Source organism: Aspergillus heteromorphus (genome assembly GCF_003184545.1).
Source record: "Aspergillus heteromorphus CBS 117.55 chromosome Unknown BO70scaffold_2, whole genome shotgun sequence".
NCBI lineage: Eukaryota > Fungi > Ascomycota > Eurotiomycetes > Eurotiales > Aspergillaceae > Aspergillus > Aspergillus heteromorphus.
Genome location: NW_020290407.1, coordinates 1,032,351 through 1,055,323, shown reverse-complemented (window position 1 = coordinate 1,055,323; position 22,973 = coordinate 1,032,351). Strand labels below are relative to the sequence as shown.

The 22,973-nt window shown below is 51.1% G+C and overlaps 9 protein-coding genes across 9 annotated transcripts; 4 read left to right on the top strand and 5 right to left on the bottom strand.

Moving 5' to 3' along the window:
* Positions 1-241: 241 nt before the first annotated feature.
* On the bottom strand, positions 242-1,472 carry BO70DRAFT_358429 (uncharacterized protein). Its single transcript, XM_025542293.1, has 3 exons — positions 732-1,472; positions 477-653; positions 242-278 (listed from the first exon to the last, which is right to left on the bottom strand). Exons 1-2 carry the CDS (start codon positions 977-979, stop codon positions 551-553), a joined length of 351 nt encoding a protein of 116 aa, XP_025403428.1. The 5' UTR covers positions 980-1,472; the 3' UTR covers positions 242-278; positions 477-550.
* Positions 1,473-2,038: 566 nt separating this feature from the next.
* On the bottom strand, positions 2,039-5,949 carry BO70DRAFT_410604 (uncharacterized protein; the record flags this gene model as incomplete). The annotated part of the gene is made up of 8 exons (XM_025547259.1): positions 2,039-2,362; positions 2,426-2,991; positions 3,042-3,197; positions 3,246-3,293; positions 3,356-3,415; positions 3,473-3,712; positions 3,780-4,842; positions 4,885-5,949. 8 exons carry the CDS (start codon positions 5,947-5,949, stop codon positions 2,039-2,041), a joined length of 3,522 nt encoding a protein of 1,173 aa, XP_025403427.1.
* A 768-nt stretch (positions 5,950-6,717) lies between these two features.
* BO70DRAFT_392650 (uncharacterized protein) lies at positions 6,718-8,151 on the top strand (the record flags this gene model as incomplete). The annotated part of the gene is made up of 3 exons (XM_025546297.1): positions 6,718-6,916; positions 6,999-7,154; positions 7,223-8,151. The coding sequence occupies 3 exons, from the start codon at positions 6,718-6,720 to the stop codon at positions 8,149-8,151; spliced, it is 1,284 nt and encodes a 427-aa protein (XP_025403426.1).
* Positions 8,152-8,936: 785 nt separating this feature from the next.
* On the top strand, positions 8,937-10,991 carry BO70DRAFT_82393 (SDR family oxidoreductase). Its single transcript, XM_025548753.1, has 5 exons — positions 8,937-9,052; positions 9,122-9,630; positions 9,687-9,814; positions 9,878-10,054; positions 10,119-10,991. The coding sequence occupies exons 2-5, from the start codon at positions 9,333-9,335 to the stop codon at positions 10,773-10,775; spliced, it is 1,260 nt and encodes a 419-aa protein (XP_025403425.1). The 5' UTR covers positions 8,937-9,052; positions 9,122-9,332; the 3' UTR covers positions 10,776-10,991.
* Positions 10,992-11,310: 319 nt separating this feature from the next.
* BO70DRAFT_376776 (uncharacterized protein) lies at positions 11,311-12,543 on the bottom strand (the record flags this gene model as incomplete). The annotated part of the gene is made up of 2 exons (XM_025545149.1): positions 11,311-12,016; positions 12,539-12,543. 2 exons carry the CDS (start codon positions 12,541-12,543, stop codon positions 11,311-11,313), a joined length of 711 nt encoding a protein of 236 aa, XP_025403424.1.
* Positions 12,544-15,275: 2,732 nt separating this feature from the next.
* Positions 15,276-17,756, top strand: BO70DRAFT_410584 (M3 family metallopeptidase; the record flags this gene model as incomplete). Its single annotated transcript, XM_025547258.1, has 5 exons — positions 15,276-16,604; positions 16,668-16,791; positions 16,848-17,148; positions 17,223-17,420; positions 17,474-17,756. The coding sequence occupies 5 exons, from the start codon at positions 15,276-15,278 to the stop codon at positions 17,679-17,681; spliced, it is 2,160 nt and encodes a 719-aa protein (XP_025403423.1). The 3' UTR covers positions 17,682-17,756.
* Positions 17,757-17,830: 74 nt separating this feature from the next.
* BO70DRAFT_384552 (putative glucokinase) lies at positions 17,831-19,541 on the bottom strand (the record flags this gene model as incomplete). The annotated part of the gene is made up of 2 exons (XM_025545669.1): positions 17,831-19,359; positions 19,418-19,541. 2 exons carry the CDS (start codon positions 19,539-19,541, stop codon positions 17,831-17,833), a joined length of 1,653 nt encoding a protein of 550 aa, XP_025403422.1.
* A 389-nt stretch (positions 19,542-19,930) lies between these two features.
* BO70DRAFT_368173 (uncharacterized protein) lies at positions 19,931-21,718 on the top strand (the record flags this gene model as incomplete). Its single annotated transcript, XM_025544607.1, has 4 exons — positions 19,931-19,955; positions 20,044-20,416; positions 20,461-21,425; positions 21,477-21,718. The coding sequence occupies 4 exons, from the start codon at positions 19,931-19,933 to the stop codon at positions 21,716-21,718; spliced, it is 1,605 nt and encodes a 534-aa protein (XP_025403421.1).
* Positions 21,719-21,739: 21 nt separating this feature from the next.
* On the bottom strand, positions 21,740-22,800 carry BO70DRAFT_284197 (putative glucosamine-6-phosphate isomerase; the record flags this gene model as incomplete). The annotated part of the gene is made up of 3 exons (XM_025539120.1): positions 21,740-21,931; positions 21,990-22,684; positions 22,737-22,800. The coding sequence occupies 3 exons, from the start codon at positions 22,798-22,800 to the stop codon at positions 21,740-21,742; spliced, it is 951 nt and encodes a 316-aa protein (XP_025403420.1).
* Positions 22,801-22,973: the final 173 nt, after the last annotated feature.

Sequence of the window (22,973 nt, the reverse complement as noted above, 5' to 3'; positions counted from 1 at the left end):
TGGTTGGCTGCGGAGGGTGTGGTTGGTAGACGCCCTGATACTGGGTTTGGCAAGGGGGGTGTTTATTAGACGGTCGGCGCGCGAAAAAGGTAAGTTATACATCTAGGTAACTTTGGCTTGTATGGGAATCAATCAATTATACTTAATAATATCGGTAGGACATTCAATGTGCAGGTGAAGGGGTCTATCTAACTTGACCGCTACAACCGAAGTGAAGAAGGCGAGTGTATTTAGCACTGGAGTCGGTGTGCGGGCTGGGCTGGTGATGCAGGAAGATTCTGCAGGGCGTAGGTAAAAATGATATATCAGTCCAAGGTCAAGACGAACGGGGGTGGAGAGGGCTGAGGCTTTTACAAACTGATGGACATCTTGAATGGGAGTGAAAATATGCAAGAATCTGATATCACTGATCCTCAGGATTGACTATCAGATTCAACAAAAGCAAGCGATTAGAGAGAGAGAGAGAGAGACCGTACAGACTCTCATGAAGCTCCTGAGCCATGTCACAGCTGGATGTAGCCAAAAAGATCCAAATCATCTCCCTGTGCGCTTAGAAAAAGCTGAGATGCAGCTCAATATTCTTCGCCACCTCCTGTCCACTCTTATTAACCATTGTCAAGGTCAACTTGGTATTCGAGATCTTTCCCTTGTACCTAAGCCCGCCCCACCCACCCTGTCAGCGCGTCCCAGAGCCAGATCATATGAAAAGGCAAGCCACGGGCGGGATTTACCAGTAATAAGTACTCTCCTTCTCATGATTGAAGAACTCGATGTCCCTCTCGCTGGTGGAGCTGGCATTCACTTTGTTCACGGTACCGTCGTTGCTGGAGTTCGCCTTCACGTGGCCACTGCCGTCCTTGGACCATTGGAGGATGACGGATACGCGGTCTCCGACCTGGACGTTGTCGCGGAAGACGACGGCGATGATCTCGTCCGAGGCGTAGGGGGAGTAGTTGAGCTTGCCGACGTAGATGAGCATTTTGGCTGTGGTGGGGGGCTTGGATTGTGGAAGTGAGTATATGAGTATAGAAAGTGCAGTTGAGTTGAAATGCGCTTGAGTTGATTGTCGGGATTGGAGTGGACGAGATGAGGGAGCTTTTATAATCAATGCTTGGTACACTCAGACGGAGAAACAAGTTTGTTGGACCCAAGCAATATGACATCTTTGATCAACGGGAAGGTCGTATGGATAGAAGTCTGACATTGTCTGCATATTGATATTGGTGACACACACTGACGCTTGCAGGTGGACTCCTAGAATTGTACCAAGCTTATAATCTCTTGTCAGAGCTTCTTATGGCAGCCTGAGCGACGAATACCCCGTTTTCTTCGACACTGGTTTTCCGTTTCAATCTCTTGAAGATGATGCATGTCTTCCGGATGAGCGTTGAAATATCCTCGGAGAAGATGCACGAGTCGAATCAAAGAAAAAAATGATACAGAAGCCGACAAATATCATTACATATTACTAGTAGCATTTCCTGCTGACAGACTGCAAGCTCAATGGCGAGTTGACGGATGCGGTAGAGGCTCTATTAGCTGATGGTGTGACCTGGTGTTGCAGCCCAAGTGCCCTACATCGTTCACTCCAGGGTCATTACCCTTTACCCCAGTTCTCAGGATGACCCTGTGCAGCGCTCGGAACGAGTTATAGCCTCTCTCCGACAGGGTTGTAAACTGTCTCACCGTGGACTCGGGTGACCATTGTATGAGAACAGAGGGACTGTGTCTAGGACAGCGAATGGTCTTCTGCGTAAGTCCCGTAAGTTGAGGCGTACATATTGGGATGGCTATCAAAGAAAGCCCACGGTAGGAACAGCTGTCTAGGCACCAGAATAGCTGTGATGATGGGAATTCCACTAGGATAAGCATAAGCAGGTACTTAGCACAAACATGCTCACGCCTCCGGGGCAAGGGTAAAAATTTCCGTAAGGATGCACACGGTTTCGCTAAAGTTGTCAGCAATCCACAGGCAAGCCAGTCCAGGACTGCCCAGGGACAGACCCTCCGGGCGGGTATTCGCCTCGTGTACCCGGGGTCAGAGCGCGCGGGAGCCCGGATGCTTGTGCGGGGGCGAGACCCCCGCCGCAGCAGGATAGTCATACATTTGTTGCCCAGTCCAAATTGGGTTCGTCCCAGCACCGCCCATCGGTCGTTGTGGCGGTGGATGCTGCGGCGGGGGCAGTTCCGCCCCAGTCCCCGTCCCCGCCCTTCCGCGGGGCCCCGTCGGGCCCGGGACGTTCCACTGTCCTTGTCCGGGAATGGAGCGAGGGCCAAGTTGGCCTGATGTTCCAGTAGTAGGGTTTCCATAGCTGTAATCATAGTACTGCTCGGAGGATACGGGCCGGTGCATTCCAAGCATCTGCGCAGGCGGAATCCCAGGCGTCGGAGCGGAGGGAAGATCAGCAGGCGTTTGTTTGCGGACTGAGCGTAGGAAAAGGGACTTCCTGTCCACACCATGGGTAGCCACAATGTTGTCATCCTCGTCCAGCCAAATAGCTCGCACTTTATCCTCGTGGGCGCGCCGCGAGGCGTTAGTTCCATACAGCTTGTTAATGTAGCGAGTAAATTCGAGGTAGGCGTCTCGCACGATCTCGAAATGGGCTACTGACAGCGTCACGACCGCGTCTGGCCGTAAGATTGCTCGATGACTGTTTCCTTGAGCCTCAAACTCAGCCAGAGCCAGCGCGGTCTGGCAAGCGTTCTGAATTTGCCGGCCATTCCAGCGCGCATTCTCGTGATCGGCATAATGTTGCGCTGCAAAGCTACCAATGCGGAGCTGGTCGATGTTAATCCGTCGTCCTTTTTGGCGAAAGCGTTCCTTGATTAACTCCATGTTTAGTTTAAAGACCTCCACCGTCTTGTCGGAGCTCAGCTCTGGGTAGTAGAGGGTGACGTGGATGCGCGATGTGAAGGCCTCGTCGAAGTAACCAACTCGGTTGGTGGTCAGAAAAAGGATGCCTGCATAGTATTCCATCACGCGGAGGAATACTTGCTCAGAATTAGCATGCCTCTCTGGGGTGTAGAGTCATCCCACTCACCGGCAACGAGACCATTTCGCTGAAAGTCCTCCTTGGTTCGCTGGGCGAGGAAGACATCAGCATCATCTAACAGAAGAATGCAGTCCCAGCGGTTGGCCAAGGCAAAGGTAGTCTCCAAAGCTTTCTCCACTTCCTTTGCCGTAGTTCCAAGATCTCCTAAGACGGTGTTAGCCGGAGTGATAATAAAGCCATGAATCTACTTGCCGCAGGTGATCTGAAATAGTGGCTTCTGGAACATCTCCGCCACCCCCTCTGTATTTTGGATGTTTGTCAACACATTAAAATCATACGAGCGTTGAAAAGAGACTACGAACCAGCGGTGGATGTTTTGCCCACTCCTGGAGCGCCATGAAGAAGTAAAATCAGACCCTTGCCTATGATCTCATTTAGCCATCATGCCAGCATTTCTTCGGGGCCAGGTGAAAGATTACCTTTGCCCTTGACAATATCCACCTGTTCTCGGTGATCTGCAGTGGACTTTTTGTCTCGAAAGTGCTGGGCGATGAGCGAAACAATCATGTGCTTGTGCTTCTTATCCAGTACCAGACGTCCAAAGGTTGTGGCAGGCTTCTTTTCATCATCATCCCACGACTCCGGGCTGGTGATGCCCGGGTCGGCTGGACCCGTCTGGGGAGGATGGACCTCAGTTAGATACGATAGGTCAAGCTTGGCTAGAGGTTTCTGTCAGTAGATGGTCCGGCCAAAAGGGAGAAAGTGGGAGAAAGATGACTGCCTTACCCCATTTTCGCGTTCGCAGTACAAAACCAAATACGCGGTAAGACATGATAACCAGCTCGTCATCTGAAACCGCTAGGGTGCTTCTTGACCCCCTCTGCAATTCCTTTAAAGAACGTGGAATAATGGCAATCGATGGCTGTTCATCGCTGGTATCAGTCTTGGGGAGGAGACTGTCGATGTAATGTGTCCGTTGTTTCTCGTCCACATAGGCATCGTAGTGCACATGGTCTCTTCGGCAGCAGCTGGCTTCACAGTGCTCGGGAGTTTCTTTCTCTGTCTCCATATACTGGTTTCCAACGAGCAGTTCTAGTGTGGGCTTCCATCGCTGTTGCTCGGGATCCTCTACAGCAAAAGCGGTCTCGAAATCGACCACCACTTGGCTCTCCACATCGTCGCGTACCCCCATAGCAGGTCCCGCATAATACATATGTTTAACTGCCGCCACTTCGAGGAATTTCCGACCTCGGTCGATAAGTTGCTGACGGAATCGAGAACTGCGATTGGATGGGGACAGAGTTTCCACTTCCGCCCATTCCGACTCCCCAAAGTCCGCCCGCTTTAGCGGATGGAGGTGGAGAGGATAAATTTCCAATGCTGTGAGGTCCCGTTGCCCATCGAATGGTTTGATGGCAAAGATCCGCGAAACAGGACCAAGAGACTTTCCATCAAAGTCTACGTAGACACAAGTGACGCGGAATGCAGTATTTTCAGGCTTGTTAACTGATGAACGGAACCGCTGCCACGCTGGGACGACGCAGTGTGGAGCACTGGTGACATAAACCACACGGTAAGCCTGCTTCCCATCATTTCCAATCACCTCCATCCCGGGGCGAAAGAGGTACCAGAGGTCGGAGAAGCAGACCTTGCGGGATTGCGGGTTGCTCAGGTGGGCGCGTTTGGGGGCAATAGAAGTATCCATAAACTTTAGCAGACAGTGCAGATGATTCAGCGCCTCGACGGACTTGGTCGCATCGTTTGGATCATCTATCTCCTCTTCTTCCCTAAATTCCTCGTCTTCCTCTTCCGGCTCTCCCCGGCCATCCTCACCACCTGGGCAATTTGCCTGGATTGCTGTTGTCGGGGTGCTGTCATCCGGGGCACTTACAGCTGTCTCCTCTTCTCCTGCTTTCGAGACGGTAGACTGGAAAGTGTTGGTCTGCATCTCTTCCTCCACGGCAGTGGGTAAAGTCATGAACTTCTTCTCCAGTGCTGCACACCAGTCGCGTAGCGCTCGCTCGCAGTATTCCAACGCCTTAAATGGCCGAATGAAAACTACCGCCGTTATCCCCTCCAAGCTGTTGGCAGCGGATCCTATAATCTTCTGCAGAATTGCTACCAGTATTGTGGAATGAATCCGGATTCTCTCAGGCAAGGGTGCCTCTTCGGGGGCCGTGCTCACGATGGGGTGATGCTCCTGAGACACCTTGGGCTTGCGGGCTGCTCGGCCAGAATAGCCATACCAGGTAGCAAAGGTGTCTTGCACAATGGGCTCCCCGAGAAGCACATGAATCTCACATGAGAACATGTCTCCGGCACGAGTAAGACCACGCTGAAAGCCATACCAGTCCAGGCGCCGAAGTTTGGGCTGAGGCGCGGGCTCCTGCTGTCTAGCCTGCTGGTCAACGTGCACCCCGGCCTTATTTTCGGTTTCAGTTCCATCTTCCTTGCTCACCTTATTTTTATTCTCTGGCTGCTCGCGCTCTCGCTGACGGCGATCAACTTCCTCCATGAGATAGAGACGGTCCATCTCCCACTCAAAGTTCTTGCGCAGTCTTTCGCGTCGACTGCCATAGTCAACGACGTGATCAAACTCATCTAAGGAGACTGGATCCTGGGAAAGTTTGCTGAGTTCATTGTTGGGCGGGAATGGATAGGGTCGGTTGTATACATGGTCGGAGAGGACATTGTAATGGAAACCCCACGGACCGTCCTCAGGCCGAAAGCCTAGGAAAGAGTTTCCTTCGCGCTTCAACTCCCATAAGCCCGGTCCCATATTAGTCTCCCACTCCTTTCGGTGGCGGTACATATACTCTTTCATCTGCTGATATCGGAACCGTTCTGTTGGAGGCTGAGATAGTCGACCATTTACATCGGAGCCTACTGCGGGCAACTGCGTCTGGCGAGAATTGGCCTCACCTGCTGCTTGGCGGGCGAGTTCTTCGATCCGCATCTTGAGAAATTGGATTTCGTTTGCGAAAGGTGTATCCTTCCAAGCAGTATCTTCCCCAGAGAGACATGACTTGTCCGCAACATTCGGAGTCGGTGTGGTCAAAATCTCCCGGGCAGTGCTGGGGCCAAAACTGACAGACTGCCCCGTTTCCGGCGTTGCCCCCTCGAAGTCCGCCATTGTTCCACACAGCCAGCTTGATATAAGTGTGGAAGAAGGAGCAGAACTGATGTTGCGACAAATGTAATTTGCAGAAGCAACGCGACGATTCGAGCCTTGAGGCAAGCGTTCGTCTTATAGCCCAATGATATTCGGAAGCTGACGTGTCGGATTTCAGGGGGATCATGCAGATGAGCTCCCAGCCATTCCGGACAAGTCCAGTGAAAGTGATTCCCAAATCGGGGTGGAGCCATACTAGAGAGTAACCGCGCGTAGCTGCATGAGAATACGAACGCAATGGGCCAACCCGGCCCAGGCCTTTCATCAACGCGTAGTGGAGATCCTTCCCCCAATGCGGAACCCGGAAACAATTATTTGTCTGGTGTTGGGACCCTTTCCAGCCTTGCCCCTCTGCAGTTGATGTTTTGTGACCATCTCTCATCTACATGATGATAGAGCGCAGCCTTCCAACCCCGCGGCCCGACGTTCAGCCCCCTGCTGTGGCCTTCGTCGAACAATCGACTTTCCCAGTACTATGCCATGTTCGTCGATCATCCTAACCATTATTCATCTGAACGATATGTGCCAAACCGACCGCTCTCGACACATGCCATGGAAAATGACAGGCCCTGCGAAGATGAGGATTTGGAGATAGACGATTATAAACTGCCCCCACGACCGGCGTACTCCGATACAAAAGCCATGCAATGCTGGGCGACCATGTTTGCGACTGCCATGACTACCTTGGCTTCGAAGCCGTTCCCGCTCCGCGACAGAAACAACTCTGCCTACAATATCCGCAAAATGAGTTGTATATGTGTAGGTGACCGTTGCTGTCTCCCATACAGCTTCCAGCCACGTTGGCCGATGCAATGCTGACGCATGGGTTACAGACTCACAACAAACCCAGCGGTTTTATAAGCAGATTGTGGAAGGTCAGCAAAGCACGTTGGATGGGATAAACTCGATCAAAGATCTGTTGACGGAGCACGACTGGCGCGTGGAGGAACGGGTCAAACAAATTCACTTGCAACTACGGAGCAAAGATTGTGAGTCTCCATCCGCTTTGGACCATCCCACCATCAAAAGAGGACTAACTATGCACCTGTATGGTCAGACCAACTTCACGCTGCGCAAGAGAAGATCATCTACCTCAAAACCATTAACGGGTTTCTGCCCTCCTACACGGCCTTCCCGCTTAGCCGCGGGCCGAGTCCTGTGCCGCAAGGCCATATTCCCCTTCGTCAGATGTGGATGAATCAGGAGACCGTGCGAAAGTTACTTGACACGCATAATGGTGATTTAGTTGACCTTGCTCTGGCAATCGAGATGAAAGGACGTCTTTCACAGAAGGAGCAGGCACAGGCAGAACAAATGGAACACACGGAACCCTTCAGACTCTGGATTATCTCCCCCCACTCTGCTAAGTTGTTGATCCACTGGGACCCCCGACCGACCACAATACTCCGTGGACTTTCGCCACTATCGGTAGTTGGGACCACCATAGCTCAGGCATTGAGAGATCAGCCTCGATTCTTATCCCTGTCGTGGTTCGGGGGGCTACAAGTAGATCGTACGGAGACCGGCTTGGTGGGAAGGAAGTACGCGATGGTCTGCAGCCTAATCGATCAGCTCCTGCGACAGCATGAATTCGATACGAGTTTCCTGCCAATTCCAACCGACCCGTTGGCGTCCCAGGAGGACTGGCTTCAGCTCTTGGATGCGCTGATCCGGCAGCTTCCAGCGATGCGGACCGTGTGCTGTATCATCAACGGAATCATTCTGTTAGAGCGGGAAGAATATGAGGCCGAGGCATTGCCTGTGCTGGGTAAACTGATTGCTCTGGTTGAGAATCCAACTGTGGTAGTACCGCTGAAGTTGCTGTTGACCAGCAGCCCCGGGACCACTATCGTGCGAGCGGCGTTTGAAGACGAGGGGCTGATCTTGAACATCGGGCCTCTGCCGCCACCTGGATTAGCTCCTAGTCAAACCCGGGTCATTCGGGAGCTGGGGCAGACTGTGACTGGAGATGAAAAGTGTGGATGAGGTTAATCATACAGCTTTTTCTTGAATACAACAGGTAGATAAGCAAGTAATCGCTGGAGATGGAAGATGGGATAGCGGGGGAGGTGCTCCGCTTAGCATGGTAGCAGGAATGGAGGGGTCCTGACGATTCTGACAATTGAGATGGAGGGACCCTTCAAAACCTTGTATTGACCAAGGGATGGAATAAGAAGAAAGCCCGGGTACCATAAAGGGCAGAGTTTGGTGGAAAGGCCCTGGCTGTGAACAATTGTTTGATGGATGGTTCGACACAAGCCGAAGAGGGGGAAGAGAAGAAGACGACAGAAGACGACCATCGCCTGACAATCACATGACCCACGTATTCCCAGTTTAAAGCCTTGCGAGAATCCCGAATTGCGTTCTTTCTTCCTTTCTCCCATGCCATCACATTTTCTGTTATTCCACGGCTTCAATGTGCGTGACTCTACATGCCCATGAAAGGAAAGAATTATTCCGTAAGTTGATAGCCAGGCAGCTTTTAGCAGACGCAACCACATTGACCAGATGTAGTGATTCTGCATTAAGTATAATAATTCGGATCTAACAAGACCGATAGGCATGATCGCTACGCGCTTCTGGATTGACCGAGCTGTGAAGAAAACACCATAAATTCGCAGACGACTAAAGCATTGACGGAACACAGAAATATCAAAGAAGCTAAAGTGATGGTAACTTTAGATATTGGATGAAATTAAATATTGACACGATAAAATCCAACATCCTACCCACTGGAGTTAGTATTCTTTTATCTGATCGAGTCCAGAAAATGTTCAGATCGAGTTTCAAAATATCATCTCGCCGAAAATCCTATCCAGAAGATGTTTTATTCGTCCCGCTACTCATAGGTTTCCCATTCAAAAACAAACACAACCCGGCAGCAAGTGTAAGAGTGTTTTTATTACTAACTTTTATTCATCCCATTACCTCCGCCAAGCTCTAAAACGTCATACAGAAATTGAGAACCACAAACATTATGTACCGATGCAGAGCTACCCAACCGGGTAAACCGATTCGTTGGACCGGCTAAACCCGTCTTGGATCCCGACGAGCAGCACGATCAAGCTTTGCCGCGCGCAACTTCACATATAAAACTGGTCTTCCCATCGAAAAAAAAAGAGCACAGAAACAGAAATTTGACACGATCCAATTTATTCACTCCGAAAATGACCGACAACCTCAACCACGCGATCGTTTACGGCGCATCGGGTCTAATCGGCTGGGCTTTGATAAACCAGCTCTTAAGTCCGTACCCCGAGATTGGCACATTCTCCAAGGTTACAGCCATCACGAACCGGCCTTTGGACTTGTCGGAGACACTTTGGCCGGAACCGGACTCGAATCGGCCAGATCTGCAACTTGTCTCGGGGATTGACCTTCGAGGCTGTGATGGTCCTGCATTGGCCGAGAACCTGAAGCAAGCCGTACAGGGAATTGAGGGCGTGACACATATTTATTACCTGGGTAGGCAATCTACTGTGATAGGGGGATCTAATGAGATGTTAGTTAACAATCATCAGCATTCTCAGCCATTGACGATGATATTGAAGAGGTTGCGACTAATCGCCAGATGCTACAGAACGTCATTGACGCTCACAATATGATCAGCCCTAATTTGAAGTTCGTTGCGTTTCCTGGTGGGACAAGGGTATGGACTGCCCTACAACCATCAGATATTTTTGCTACAGTTCTAACAATCTTTGTTGAGCAGGGATACGGCATCTATGTCCCCGGAGGAACATTCACCCCACCGTTGGTCGAAGAAATGGCGAAAAATCTCCCAGTCGAGTACGCTAAGACAGTCGTTTATCCCGCATACCGGGAGATCCTCGAAACAGCAAGTAAGGGAAAGGAGTGGACATGGTGTGAAGTTTGCCCGGATGCAATTGTCGGTCTTCTCATATGTATTTCCCGGGTGATGTGGTTTCAGATCGAATTAACCATACATCCAGATTGGCTTTACTCCAAACGGCTCGCAATTCAGCCTAGCACTGCATTGGGCGCAATATCTATCTCTTTATGCCTACAAAAATGGTATTGGGCCACATGCACAAGACACTGCCGACAAAAGTGCAGTCGAGGTACCATTCCCTGGATCCACAGCCGGTGCCAAGTCGCTGTTTAGTCCTGTCTCCAGTAGAAGGCTTGCGCGGTTTATGATCTTTGCGTCATTACATCCCGAGACATGTGGAGATGGTCGGTTGTTCAACATTGCTGATCAAGAGGCACCATGCACATATGGGGAGCTGTGGCCTCAGCTGACAGGATGGTTCGGTCTGTTTGGTGTGGAGCCTGCAGAGGATTCACAAGACACGGAGGACAATACATTGAAGGTGGGGGAACTCCCGCAGGTAACTTCACTGTTAGCCCCGGGGGAGTATGTATCCGCGTTTAAAGACAGCTTTACCGAGTGCGGGCGTCCCAAAGCGATTACGGGAGGTGTGGGATCTGGTTGTCGTCAGCTGGATAGCGTGGGCTATTGGCTGACCTTTGATCGGCAACTGAGCCTGAAGAAGCTTAAGGAAACCGGTTTCGAGGCGGACGAAAATCCGGTCGGGGGCTGGCTGGAGAGCTTTGCACTGTTTCGGAAGGCTGGATTGATCCTTTAAGCACATCAAACTGCCACTCAGGAAATGCATGTTTGGAGGAGAGGTCTTGACCGTTTCAATTAAAATGAATACTTTGTACAGAAATTGATCAGTCCATTCTAGACGCCTTTTCAACATTGCAAAATTCTCCTGGTTGTAGAGATGACTGCTAATACCATGAGTTCCTGGGAAACGGCAAGAGACCTACCACTAGATATCCTGGCCAGCGACTAAGGGTGCCAATTTGATGTAAATCTTTATCTTTAGCTCTACCCAGAAGCAATACAGCTCAAATAACTACCTTGATTACCTTAGAACTGATTGAACGGTGTTTGTTGAAGGCTATTAGTTACATACCGCGAGAAGTGCCTAATTTAGGTTCATATTGAATATTCAACGTAAAACGCATTGCATTATTAAAGGGACTTTCTGAAACCCCCCCCCCCCCCCCCCGGTTATCAATACCGAAGAGAACTTGCAATAGACTTCACTCTCTCGTCAACCGTCCATCTGCCCTCCTGCTCATCTCCCTGAACCTCCCCATCCCCATCTTCCTTCAACCCCAACAGTAGCACCAATGAATGGTGGCGGGGATGTCAGAGGCGGCGTTGGTGGAGAGGTCGAAGATGTCGGCGAGGATCTCGTACATGAGGGTTGTATCAAACATATTGGCGGCGAAGGTTGTCGATGAGTTACTGCTATTGCTGTTTGTGTTCGTGGTGTAGTTCAGGACCGGGCTGGATCCGTTGTATTTCACCTCGGTGGTGGATATATTGCCGGGGTTGATCGTTCCGTTCGTGACGGTCCAGTTCGAGTACGTGTGCACGCAGAGGCTGATGGAGCATTCGTAGACCTGCCGGGTCTTTAACCATGCATCTGTAGCTTCTTCGCTGGTGTCATCGTAGGGGAAGCGAATCAATGCCATACTGAAGAGTTCCGGGCCTAGAACGTAAGAGTAGGAAGTGTTGATGCTGGTGTTGGCTTGAGTGAATTGGAAGCCACTGGGTGCGTCAGAGGTGGAATACGCGGAGAGGGTGTAATTGGAGGGGGTCTTGTAGGTGCAGATGTCCACGTAGCCATTGGTGGTGGTGTTGCAAGATTGTGTGTCGTCTGAGAGGTGACCTTGGTGCACTGGCTGGTTATTCCGATGGAGTCGTAGTTTGGGTATGTGCAGTTTGAGGCGGGGCAGTTGAATGCGGCAGATTCGGTGAGGTTGTAGAGTCCGGATATGAAGGCTGCTCGCATGGGGAAGTCTCGGGCGCCTGATCAATGTTTAGTCGGTTGAGTTGGTTTTGTTGGGAGAGATCGATGGTTTACCTGTCACTGAACTAGCGCCACTGATGCCTTGATCACCGTTGTCGTAGACTTGAGACCGGGTAATGGATGAATGGAGCCCAGGCAATGCAGTAGGCTTTGAAACATATCTTGATATTTCCTGTGTGCAGGGATCAAATGCGATGGCCACGATTGTAATTAGACAGCCGATGTACGCAGTAAAATGTCGAGATTTGGCAGAAAAAAAAAAGAACATGAACGAGCCAGCTGGGCCGCGGCTCGCGTTGTCAAAATCCTGCAGATTTTTAAGTCCGAATAGGGCAGTCAGTTTAGGAGTTCGAGGTGTTCGATATGAAAGGCCAATACGGGGTAGAGAAAATACCCATGTTCTTTATCAACCAACTGCAACCATTTCAGCTGACTGATGCATTGCGAGATGGTTGTTATCATCAATGCCTTCGCTGCGGTGGACAGGATGGATATCATTGTGTTGGGGGGTATTCGCACACTCCATGATGAGAGGAGCTTGCCATCAATCTTGACGAGAATCGTGATGATCGCGACAAAACATAGGACGCTGAGTACGGAGCTCAGTGCTTCGAGGGACCAGTCGCGAAGGGTGGTCTTCAGTAAAGAAGGGGACTTTTCTCGCTTGGGTGGATCTGATGAGCCAAGAGAAGACGTCATTGGGTATGTATTAGACTCGCCCTCACTGATGGGCTGTGCGACTGGCTCATATGTTGGTTTTATATTGCTGGCCTTGGACTGCTCTCATGTCATGTTCTGTGCGTCCACTTGCAATGGTAGAAGAGCTAGAGTTTCTGGAGCCTGGGGTGTGGGACCCATGGCATATCAAGGATTGCAGAAAGTCGGCACTCAGCACAGGCCAAACTAGACCACACAGGGCAAGATCGCGGGCTAGACTGGTGATCTTAGAAAGGCAGTGCTCAAGTGTCACATGGGACACGCATTGAAGGATCATCCGGGATTGTTCCGGAGGCATGTAGTATCGGCACAGTGGGGGACCCCACCGAGCTACATGCTCAGGAGGAGAGCTATGGGCGCCATTATCACGGTACACCATGAACGTGGTCACTCGGCTTCCTTTCTTTACCAGACTGTCCCAGTCATAGTGGAAGTTGTAAAAGCCGTTGATCCCGTACCGTTGGGTTTTCATTGGCTGCATGAACGTGTCCTGCAGGGCGAGGGCCCGTGTCTCGATGCGGCGGACAATCGCATCATCTCGCGGCATGATCGCCGATTCAGACACCCGCTCGCTGGTGTCGATGTGCGACTTGCCCCCGGGGTACACCATCGAGGGGCTGTATTTGTCTTTGCTGATAAGGAGAGGGATTTAGTGGGGGCTTTGGAGCTTTCTGGATGGACATCATTGAACTGCACTGGAGATTGTGAAATACCTAATAGTAAGCAGATGATCGATTTCCTCCGCGGTTACAAAGTCGTCAATGTACATGATGAAGGGGTCTCGAGAGAATATTTGAACCCGGGGGTTAGGGTTGCCAAGCGGATAAGCGCCCATTACCCGATGAAGTGCTGATGCCGACCACCATTGCCACTCCAGAGCCCGGACAACAAATGGTAAAGTCCCGAGCGGGGCGAAAAAAATCGCGTACTGTCGCAATTTCTGGATTCCAGGCGCCATTGTAATGGATGAACTGATGATGGTTTGCAAAATGGTTGAAGCAACCCCATTACATTTAATACTGAACAGCAATGTCGAGTTCGAACATTACTTCATCTTCATTACGGGTCATCTGGACCGGTGAGAAGACACTATAAAGGTGATTGGTTACTGGCCTTTGGGCTATTCCTTGACATATTGAGCGAAATTGCGTCTTGATTCTCCAGATGAGGGGAACGCTAGCCAACACACATGCCCTGTGTGAGGGCTGAGGGTTAGGATAGCGGATCTTACTCCCGGCCGGAGGTCCGTCGGCGGCTGCTTCATCGCGATCATCGTTTCCAAATTCCGACATTTGAATCCCCCCCCCCCCCCGCAACTATATTCACCCGGCCCAATCACTAGTACCTTACCCCTGTTGTAGTGTGCACAGGGGTCTGTCAATCCACACTGGGTCTGACCCACCCTGGGGCCGTGCGGTAGGAGACCGAATGAAGTGGAAGGATGGACATTTTCCGCCTCTATCAAAGGGTTACACCCCGGATTCCCCCCAGCCTATCAATTTGAGTGGGTTGGGAGGTAAGAGATGACGCGATAAGTACCTTCAGATGCATACCTCTGGACCTAGATTTTCAAATGCTTTAGGGGATGTTCTGGCCAGGACCGTGGTGTCATCAGTATATGCGGATACTGGAACATCTGGAGATGATCTTTTTTGCCAGTACCATGGCTTCAAGGCAACTCAGCCGAGAGGGAATTGGCGACTCGAGAAGCGAAGAGGGGAACTGCAATGAGATGACTGCAATGAGATGGTAAATACCTCACCAAGATGGTTGATAACCAACAGATATAAAGTCAGGGAGCATTCACTGATTAATTTCCATTATCACAGCAAGCGCAACCAAATCCGCGTATACAGTCTCCCCTCGTCTTCCACTCTCAATTTATCCACACTCGAACCAGCCAACATGCAGCTTCTCAAAGTCTTCGCTGCCATTGCAGTCTTCGCTGCCTCCGCCGCGGCCGTGGCCACGCCGGAAATCGTCAAACTTCGTGATCTTGAAGAGCGAGCTGCCAACCACGAACTCGCCACTCGTGAGAAACCCGAGAAATGCCCTTGGATGATCCGCTATAGAAAGTTTGCTAATTATGTTCTCCAGCTCCGAACTCTCCTAGCAATGACGACTAGATTGACAGGTCAAGTTTGAACACGGGTCTGAAATACAAGGCTGGTCCGTAATGTGGAAGAGAATGATTGATTTTGGTAACATCAGTTGAGGGTCCGTCCATATCTGGCTCATATGTGTGCACACAATACGTTCATTAGCGGAATGGAGACAAAGAGATCACCTTGTGTCAATCAGTAGGAGATTCAAAGATGTAAACTCCAAAAAAATACTTGCTAGCTCGTACTAGCCTATGCTTCGGTCAGACTAAGGATTTAGTGGGAAATATGAAGTAGTCGGCTGATCTCCAAGTGAAAACCCCCTCCGACAACTGGCCTAACGTAGGATTTATAAATACTCAAACACCTTTCCTTTCCTTCGAACTTCATTCCTCCCATGAATACACGCCGACAATTACAACCCACCAGACCAGCAAACATGTCCCCTGTCCCACCCCAACCTCTCCCCCGTGTCCCGACGACGGAAGAGATTGTCCCTGCCATGCAGCGCATCATCGACGAGTTCAATATCGTCCGCGCCCAGATCCTTGACACGACCACCCCAGCCACAGCCACTTTCGACAACACCATGATCCCACTCGCGCATGTTGAGGACGCTGTCCAAGGCGAAATAGCCATGATTGACATGCTCCAGTACGGATCGCCTTCTCTTGCCACTCAAGATGCGTTCAATGTAGCCCAGAAGTTATACAATGACGCGCGTGCATCGTGGACAGCAGACGCGGCTTTCTTCAGCCTGCTACAGGCTGTCCGCACGAAGGAGCAGGATTTCAACGCGCTGGATCCCGAATCGCAGCATCTGCTAGACAGGGAGCTTCTCGACTATCATCAGGCAGGACACGGAGTCCTAAGCCCCACGGATCTAGAGATATATCTACGTCGAAGATCGGAGATTACAGAACTAGAGCGGCAGTTTCAACAGAATCTGGCGAGAGAGGATGGTGGGGTAAAATTTACTCTAGAGGAGTTGGATGGGGTCCCTAGAGAGGAATTGGCAAAATGGAGAGATTGTGACAATGATGGGAGTGGGGAGGATGAAAATTCGAAGAGAAAGTTTGTCCCCTTTGCCAATGGCGGTACAATGACGGTTTTGACAAATGCCAATCGCTCGGAGACTCGCAAGAAGATGTTTCTGGCGGACAGCCACAAGTTGGGGGAGAACAAGCCACTATTCGAGGAGATTATTCGGCGTCGTGCGAAACAAGCTCGATTTTTGGAATATCCATCGCACGCGGACTTTCGCATTAAGCGGCGCATGGTGAAGACCACAGCTTGGTTGAGAGGGTTTTTGGACCAACTGAAAGAGAAACTTTGTCCTCTAGGTAGAGACGAGGTTGGAGTCTTACAGCGTCGAAGGGTGGAAGATCTTCGAGCCAGAGGTCAAGATACTGATAATGGTAGTGCCGATCAGCGAGTTGGGAACGGCTTTCCCCCGTGGGATAAACGATACTACGAGAAGTTGGTGCAGCAGGACTTCGAAATTGATCAGCTACATATATCGGAGTTCTTTCCGCTCGAACAGACAGCAACTGGCATGTTGGGCATTTTTGCCAAGGTGCTTGATCTCCGGTTCGAACCCGTCTCTGTTCCGACCGACGATCTGAAGGATGTCATCTGGTATGACAACGTGCGAGTGTTTTCAGTGTGGAACAGTACCAATGATGATGAGACTATTGGGTATCTCTATTTCGATTTACTCTGGAGGGAGAACAAGTATCGCGGCAACCAAAGTGTCAATCTTCAATGTGTACTGTATCCCATACCCCCCTCTCCTCATGATATGTTTGCTGATAAATTTCTATGTTTATAGGGCTACGAAAAGCCGGATCGCAGCAGACAATATCCCGCAACCATCCTAATGTGTTCATTTCCAACATCAACACCAACATCTTGTACCTTGCTCAAGCATCATCAGGTTGTAACATTGTTTCATGGTAAGCATACTCTTTGCCGGAGGCGTCGGTTAATATAACTAAGACCGATGTAACAGAGATGGGCCATGGTATACACGACCTGCTAGCCAGAACCAAGTACACCCGTTTCCATGGCTATAGACTACCTCCCGACTTTGGAGAGATGCCCAGTATGATGCTCGAAAACTGGTGCTGGATGAAGGATGTCCTTCAGGATCTCAGCTGCCACTACACTACTCTCGATGAGACCTATCTATCAGAGTGGCGAAAGCAAAACCCTGGCAAAGCAGATCCACCAACGACAATTCCGGGAGAATTGGTCGACAACATTATAAGACATCGTCATTTCAACCAGAGCCTCTACTACTTGCACATCTTGTATGTTCCTCTTCATGCTATTATGGATCTCTATATTACGGATTATTCACAAACGTACTAATACTTCAAAAAAGGTCGATCTCCTTATTCGACCTGCAGATCCACACCACAAACACGGACGATATTGATCACCTCGATGTCCAAAAACTCTGGTACGACATCCGTGGAGAGATAGAATTCATGGATTACTCGGAATGTCGAGATGGATACGGATTTGGAACATTCTCTCATCTTACAGCTGGTTATGATGTCTGCTACTACGCATATCTTTGGTATGTTTACAGTTCGTCAGAAGTGAGTGATATAGTATACTAACAATCAGTAGCTGTGCAGCAATGGCCCAGGATGTCTTTACCTCGGTATTCGCCGCCGACCCTTTCGACAAGGAAATATGGGATAGGTACCGCCGCGCAATTCTGCAAAGTGGTGGGAGTAAGCAGGACTTATTAGGGATGTTGGAGGATTTCTTGGGTCGTCCGGTGAATATGAATGCGCTTGTCGAAACACTGACACGGGCAGCAAGTGAGCAGTGAGTTGGACTGGTCTTCTTGAAAAGCTAGGCGGGATATTTCGGATATATAGATCGGTTTGTTGAAGTCTGTTAATGCATTTCAACCCAATACACTTTATATACTCCGGATAACCCCACAACTCATCTTCCCGACCTTTGTGATGAAGACATTCAAATTGCTATAGCTCCTTGCATCTCACTCGCGGCCTGCGCGATCAGGGCGGCACCCACCCCAGACCCATCTTTGGCCATCCCGATCCGGATTCTTTGATCCCCGGTGGGTCCGATCTCCGGTACGTCCCGCATCGCTCGACGCATCTCCACTTCGAACATGGGGTAGAATTCAATGAGCGAACCATCGGCTCCAATGTCGATGATGTCTTCCTGAAAAACCACAGATGACTTAGTCTCTGATAGTGGTGGTATTGGCGGCTTCCCAATCAACGAACCCATTCCTACCAGACGCAGGAGCCGGCGCCAGAGCAGGGTCGCATCGTGGATGAAGCGGTGAATACTACGCATGGAGGAACGAGATGTAAGTTGTGGTCGCTGTTCGTCGTCATCAGTTGTGTACGTATGTTCGGTGCCTTTTGTGGACATTTTGAGTCGGCCACTTTGGATGATGATGGCGGCCAGTGATGCGCCCGCTAACCGTGCCGCTCGTCGGGCAATGGCCGAAGCCAACAGTTGAATACCTCGTGCATCAGTCTCGGTGACACCTTCTGCAGATAGCGTGGCCTTGATGAGCTGGATAGTAGTTTGAGCTCGGTCCGAGCCTGCCTTCGCGAGTTCCGAGAGAAAGGAACTGTCGATGCTGTGTCGTTCGAAGATCCGAGATGTAGGGTTGCATGTTATCGCCAGAGCATTCGTTTGCATCAGGTGCAAGATCGTCAACCGCAACAGCTCTCCTAGATAAAGACCCGAGACCCTTTTCTCGAGCATCTGGGAGCCGGGATCGGTCGATGCCTCGTCTAGCTCGTCGTCGAACGGGGTTCGCGGCAAGACGTCCATCTTGTCATCGAAACAACCCCATTCTGTATTGATAATCATGATCTGGTCCGAGATGGGTTCAGCACCCAGCCTACGTACATTGGATAATCGCTCAATATATGCGGCATTGGTCCCAGTGCCAAGTATGACCGCAGCTAGGGTTGAAGCGGTGGGGCCGGAGGTGTAGGATCTGGTCAAGAGCGTGCCAACGCTGTCGTTTGCGAGGACCGAGACGATGACCGGAAGTCCCAGATGGTCGATTGCCTCTTGTAGCATGCGACAAGGATCTCGACCCACGGCATCGGGAATATCCCACCCCTTATCCCAGTGAATTAGCCGTCCACCTGCCAGGGATGTTTGCTCGCAAGTGAAGCTGAACGTAAAGCCCAAATTGTAAGTCTGGTGTTGCTCGGCGTCTTTCAATCCCTGGACACATTGAGGATTCTCATTCCCCTTCAAGAAGTCCGCAATACGGTGCGCCACAAAATCGAAAAGAGGTCGATAGCTCGGGTTCACTGTGACCTCCGGCGGTACGCTGTCTTTGCTCTGGGATACGGTGAAGGTTGAGTCCCCATGTAGATCGACCAGACAGATCCTGCAATTGCTACCCCCGAGATCAACTGCCAGGAATTTGCCTTTCTCCTTCCCCGTGGGTACACGTCGAACGTAGGACGGTAGCTGCCAGACGCGTTCGTGGGCGAGTCCATCCTCTGACCATGTCGCGTTAGCACTTTTCGATCTTCCAAGGCGTCTACCCAGGATACTGACTCATTTGGCGGACAAAATGTCTCGTAATGCTTCTCACATCGTCTGGACTGAGGTCGAACTCGCCTGCGATCTTCTCTGCTCGAGCCAGCAAAGTCGGTTGCCGCTCATCGACAGCCTTGGTCATGGCAGATGGCTGAAATGGGAGTCCAGGTGCAACACGGCAACTGTGAAGCTATAGAGGAGAAGAACATCCTGTGGGCAGCGAATATTAGAGCTTGCCATGCCGTTGTGGCCAAGTGTTGAAAATGGTGGGCACGTCTCTGTCTCTGTCTCCGCGATGATGCGGACAAGGCCGGGATTTACCGAATGGACCGGGTGGGGCCGGCTCGCCCCGCCGTGCAAGTCGGCCCGACCTTTTTGCGGGCGATAGGAACCAAACCGGCGGATTGCCGACCGGACTTTACCGGGACACGTCACTTTTCACTTTCCCCTTCTCCTATCTCACTCACATCTATCTCGACAGATCAGGAATCCGTGTCAGACATGTCAGCTAGGGGTCATAAAGATGCCCGGATGCAGAATGCCCCGAAGGCCTGCAGTCAGTCCCTTTCTGCTTTCCCCCAGTAATACTCCGTACCAACCGAGGCCAAATGGGAAAGCTGACCGTGTGACCGTGTGGAATGTAGTAAACTGCCGGCGGCAAAAGATGAAATGCGTTATGGAAGACACTGATAGATGTCGTCGATGTCGTCGCTCCGGCCTTCCGTGTGTCTTCGTACCCCGTGCCAACGCCGCCACCCTCCCGGACGTGATGAGGAACTGGTCGGAAGATGAATTCAAAGGGGACGTGCTACGTAGGCTTCGCATTATCGAGGAGAGGATGGGTCTCGCCGCCGTAGTCGACGATCAGGTGGTATCACCAGCCTTTCAGACCGACGAGCCGGAGTTCAGTAGCTTGGGTGCGTTGTGGGATGCTGTCGTTGTGCTCCAGAGGACTGCCCCCAGTACCCTTCCCCGATCTATCTGGCGGAAGAGCACCGTCAAGGACCTTTGGCTGTCGTAAGTAGACACATTGTATTGCAGATTCCGCTCAACGAAAATAGATTTCATGACCGTATGCCGGGACTCCATTTTATGCCACGGAAACAGACCTTCTCTGCGCCGCAACCTTTACTCGTCGCCTCGATTTTGTTTTGCTCCAGCGTTCGTGGTCCGCAAGAGGTTGCTGAGCTGGCACCTCACTACTTGCAGGTGTTGTTCCATGCAATTGCGCAGCTGAGTATTCCCGGGAGCGAGGTAGGCAAGGTGCCCGGGGACCCAGAGGAGTGGGCTTTTCAGACTGTGCTGGGTTTAATACTGGCTGGACTCCTCACAGAGGCAATCCATCGCGAGACGGGAATTTGGATATCTATCGCGTATCGCCTCATTTTGGAAAACTGCCCAGCACAGATCGACGAGACCTCCCGGGAATGGCGGAAGCTGTTCAGCGGCTTGCAGATCATCGACCTGGAGCACGCCTCTCTCCATCTCTCCTGTCCGATCATCCCGATAGAATGCCCGCTACGGGGGTTGCAGACATCCAATCGGGATCAGCTGTACCGACTCTCGCGGATGATGCATACGGGACTGACACACTTTACGGGAAGAGGCCTACCAACCGTCTGGTCATGCTTTACGGACCCAGAGCCACGTCCAGCACTCCTTATGAGTAATTTTACCGCTGTCGATGCAGCGGTGATCCGAGACTGGGCCCGACAGCTAGATGAGTGGCTGGTTGAGTTTAGTCACAGCGCTGAAGGCTCAGAGCAGGATCTGAAAGTGGTTTTTCGCCAGTACGTATTGCATCGCTTGGTGGTTTTGTCGATCTACCACCCAGCCCGAGGTTGCGATCTCTGGTCCAATAGCACTACACCCCAGGAGCAACAGGAACTACTTCTTTCGGCTCGCGCAACTCTCAAGCTACATTCGCACGATAATACGATTTGGTCGAACTGGGACCAGGTAATGATCACTTGGGCATCGCTTATTGTCATACAGGGTGTCGAAGGTGGTGCTGGCGAGCCAGACGGTAGGTGGAAAATTAATAATCTGCGTAACTGTCATGACTAACACGGTGAAGATCTCCATAATATAAAAATACACATCGATAAGCTCAAGCAGGCGATTGGACCGCAACCCAGGCTCGGAGACAAGCTCGTTGCCCGCCTAGAAACGAGTCTGGCCAATGTCCACACACCAGGTTCAGACGGGCCACAGGGCCTTGTCCAGAACCCTTACATAGGTGATGCCGTAGATCGATCTTGGCATATATTCGACGAAGCAAGTCTGCAGTCGATGATAAACTCAAACTGGATGGTCTAGGATCAAATCCCGATGCGATTTTTAATTGTGCGCGAATGGGAATGTTGCGGAGCGTACGGTCAGCCTGGACTTTGGGCTATCTATACGCGAGGACATGCTATCCGGTGTCAGTTCCCCTTCCATTGGCTCTCCCCAGCACGAACTTGGGACTTCGACAGGCGTCGTTGGCATCTCGTCTTGCTGGATCAGAGTTCGCTCAACTCCAGTAAAATACTATGACAAGCGGTTACTGTGGGTCCATAACCAGCTTTATGGGGCAATTATTTCTCACCTTGACTGTTTTTACTGTCAGATCCAGTGTGGCGTCCTCATCCACCACGACCATGCTGCGAGGGTGGATTTGCAGACAGGACAGAGTGCACATATGGCTCAACCCTCCTTCAACTGCCTGTTGAATAGCGCGTGCTTTCGTTGCCCCTGTCGCAATTATCACAACTTCTCTTGCATCCATGATGGTCTGCACCCCGACCGTCAATGCCATGCGTGGCACCGCGTCGAAATTCCTGCCAAAGAACCGCGCATTGGCAATTCTTGTTTCATAGGCGAGAGTTTTCACCCTCGTCCTGCTCACCAGGCTTGAGCCTGGCTCGTTGAACGCAATGTGACCGTCGCTCCCCACCCCGCCAAGGAACAACTCGATGCCCCCAAGCGCCTGAATCCTTGCCTCGTAGGCGCGGCACTCTTCATCCAACCGCTTCGCATTTCCATTCAGTATGTTGACATTCTTTGGCGGGACGTTGACATGACTGAAAAAGCTTTTCCACATGAACGAGTGGTACGATTCGGGATGCTCGCGCGGTAGTCCTACGTATTCATCCATGTTGAAGGTCACGACATGCTGGAACGATATTGCGCCCCGTTGGTATGCCGCGATCAATTCCTGGTACACGGGCACTGGGCTACTACCCGTCGGCAATCCCAGGACGAACGGACGATCCTCGCTAGGCTTGAAGGCGTTGATTCGCTCTGTTATGAGTCAGACGCGATATTTCCATGAGCCATTGAAACCCGTCCGTACCTACTATATATGCGGCGATGTACTGCGCCGCTTGCTCTGGACGGTCACGGATGATCAGACGCATTTTGGCGGGTTAGAAGCGATTGGTAAAGAAATGAATGTAGATGTGAGTGGCCTTTTGCGTTCAGTTTTTTGAACATCCGAAAAATCTGGCCCTTATTACGGGATGCTACACTTCATTCATGGCTCTCGATCAAGCTTTGGTCGGCAAAGCCCGGTCTTCCGGCGGTGCGGAGA

What these genes read in the sequence shown, in the direction of transcription:
- BO70DRAFT_82393 (XM_025548753.1), top strand. Translation starts at nt 9,333, where the DNA reads ATGACCGACAACCTCAACCACGCGATCGTTTACGGCGCATCGGGTCTA. An exon ending in CGTTTCCTGGTGGGACAAGG is followed by an intron (nt 9,815 to 9,877) that starts GTATGGACTGCC and finishes TTTGTTGAGCAG; the next exon opens with GGATACGGCATCTATGTCCC. An exon ending in AAGTTTGCCCGGATGCAATT is followed by an intron (nt 10,055 to 10,118) that starts GTCGGTCTTCTC and finishes CCATACATCCAG; the next exon opens with ATTGGCTTTACTCCAAACGG.
- BO70DRAFT_358429 (XM_025542293.1), bottom strand. Translation starts at nt 979, where the DNA reads ATGCTCATCTACGTCGGCAAGCTCAACTACTCCCCCTACGCCTCGGAC. An exon ending in AAGGAGAGTACTTATTACTG is followed by an intron (nt 654 to 731) that starts GTAAATCCCGCC and finishes GGGCGGGCTTAG; the next exon opens with GTACAAGGGAAAGATCTCGA.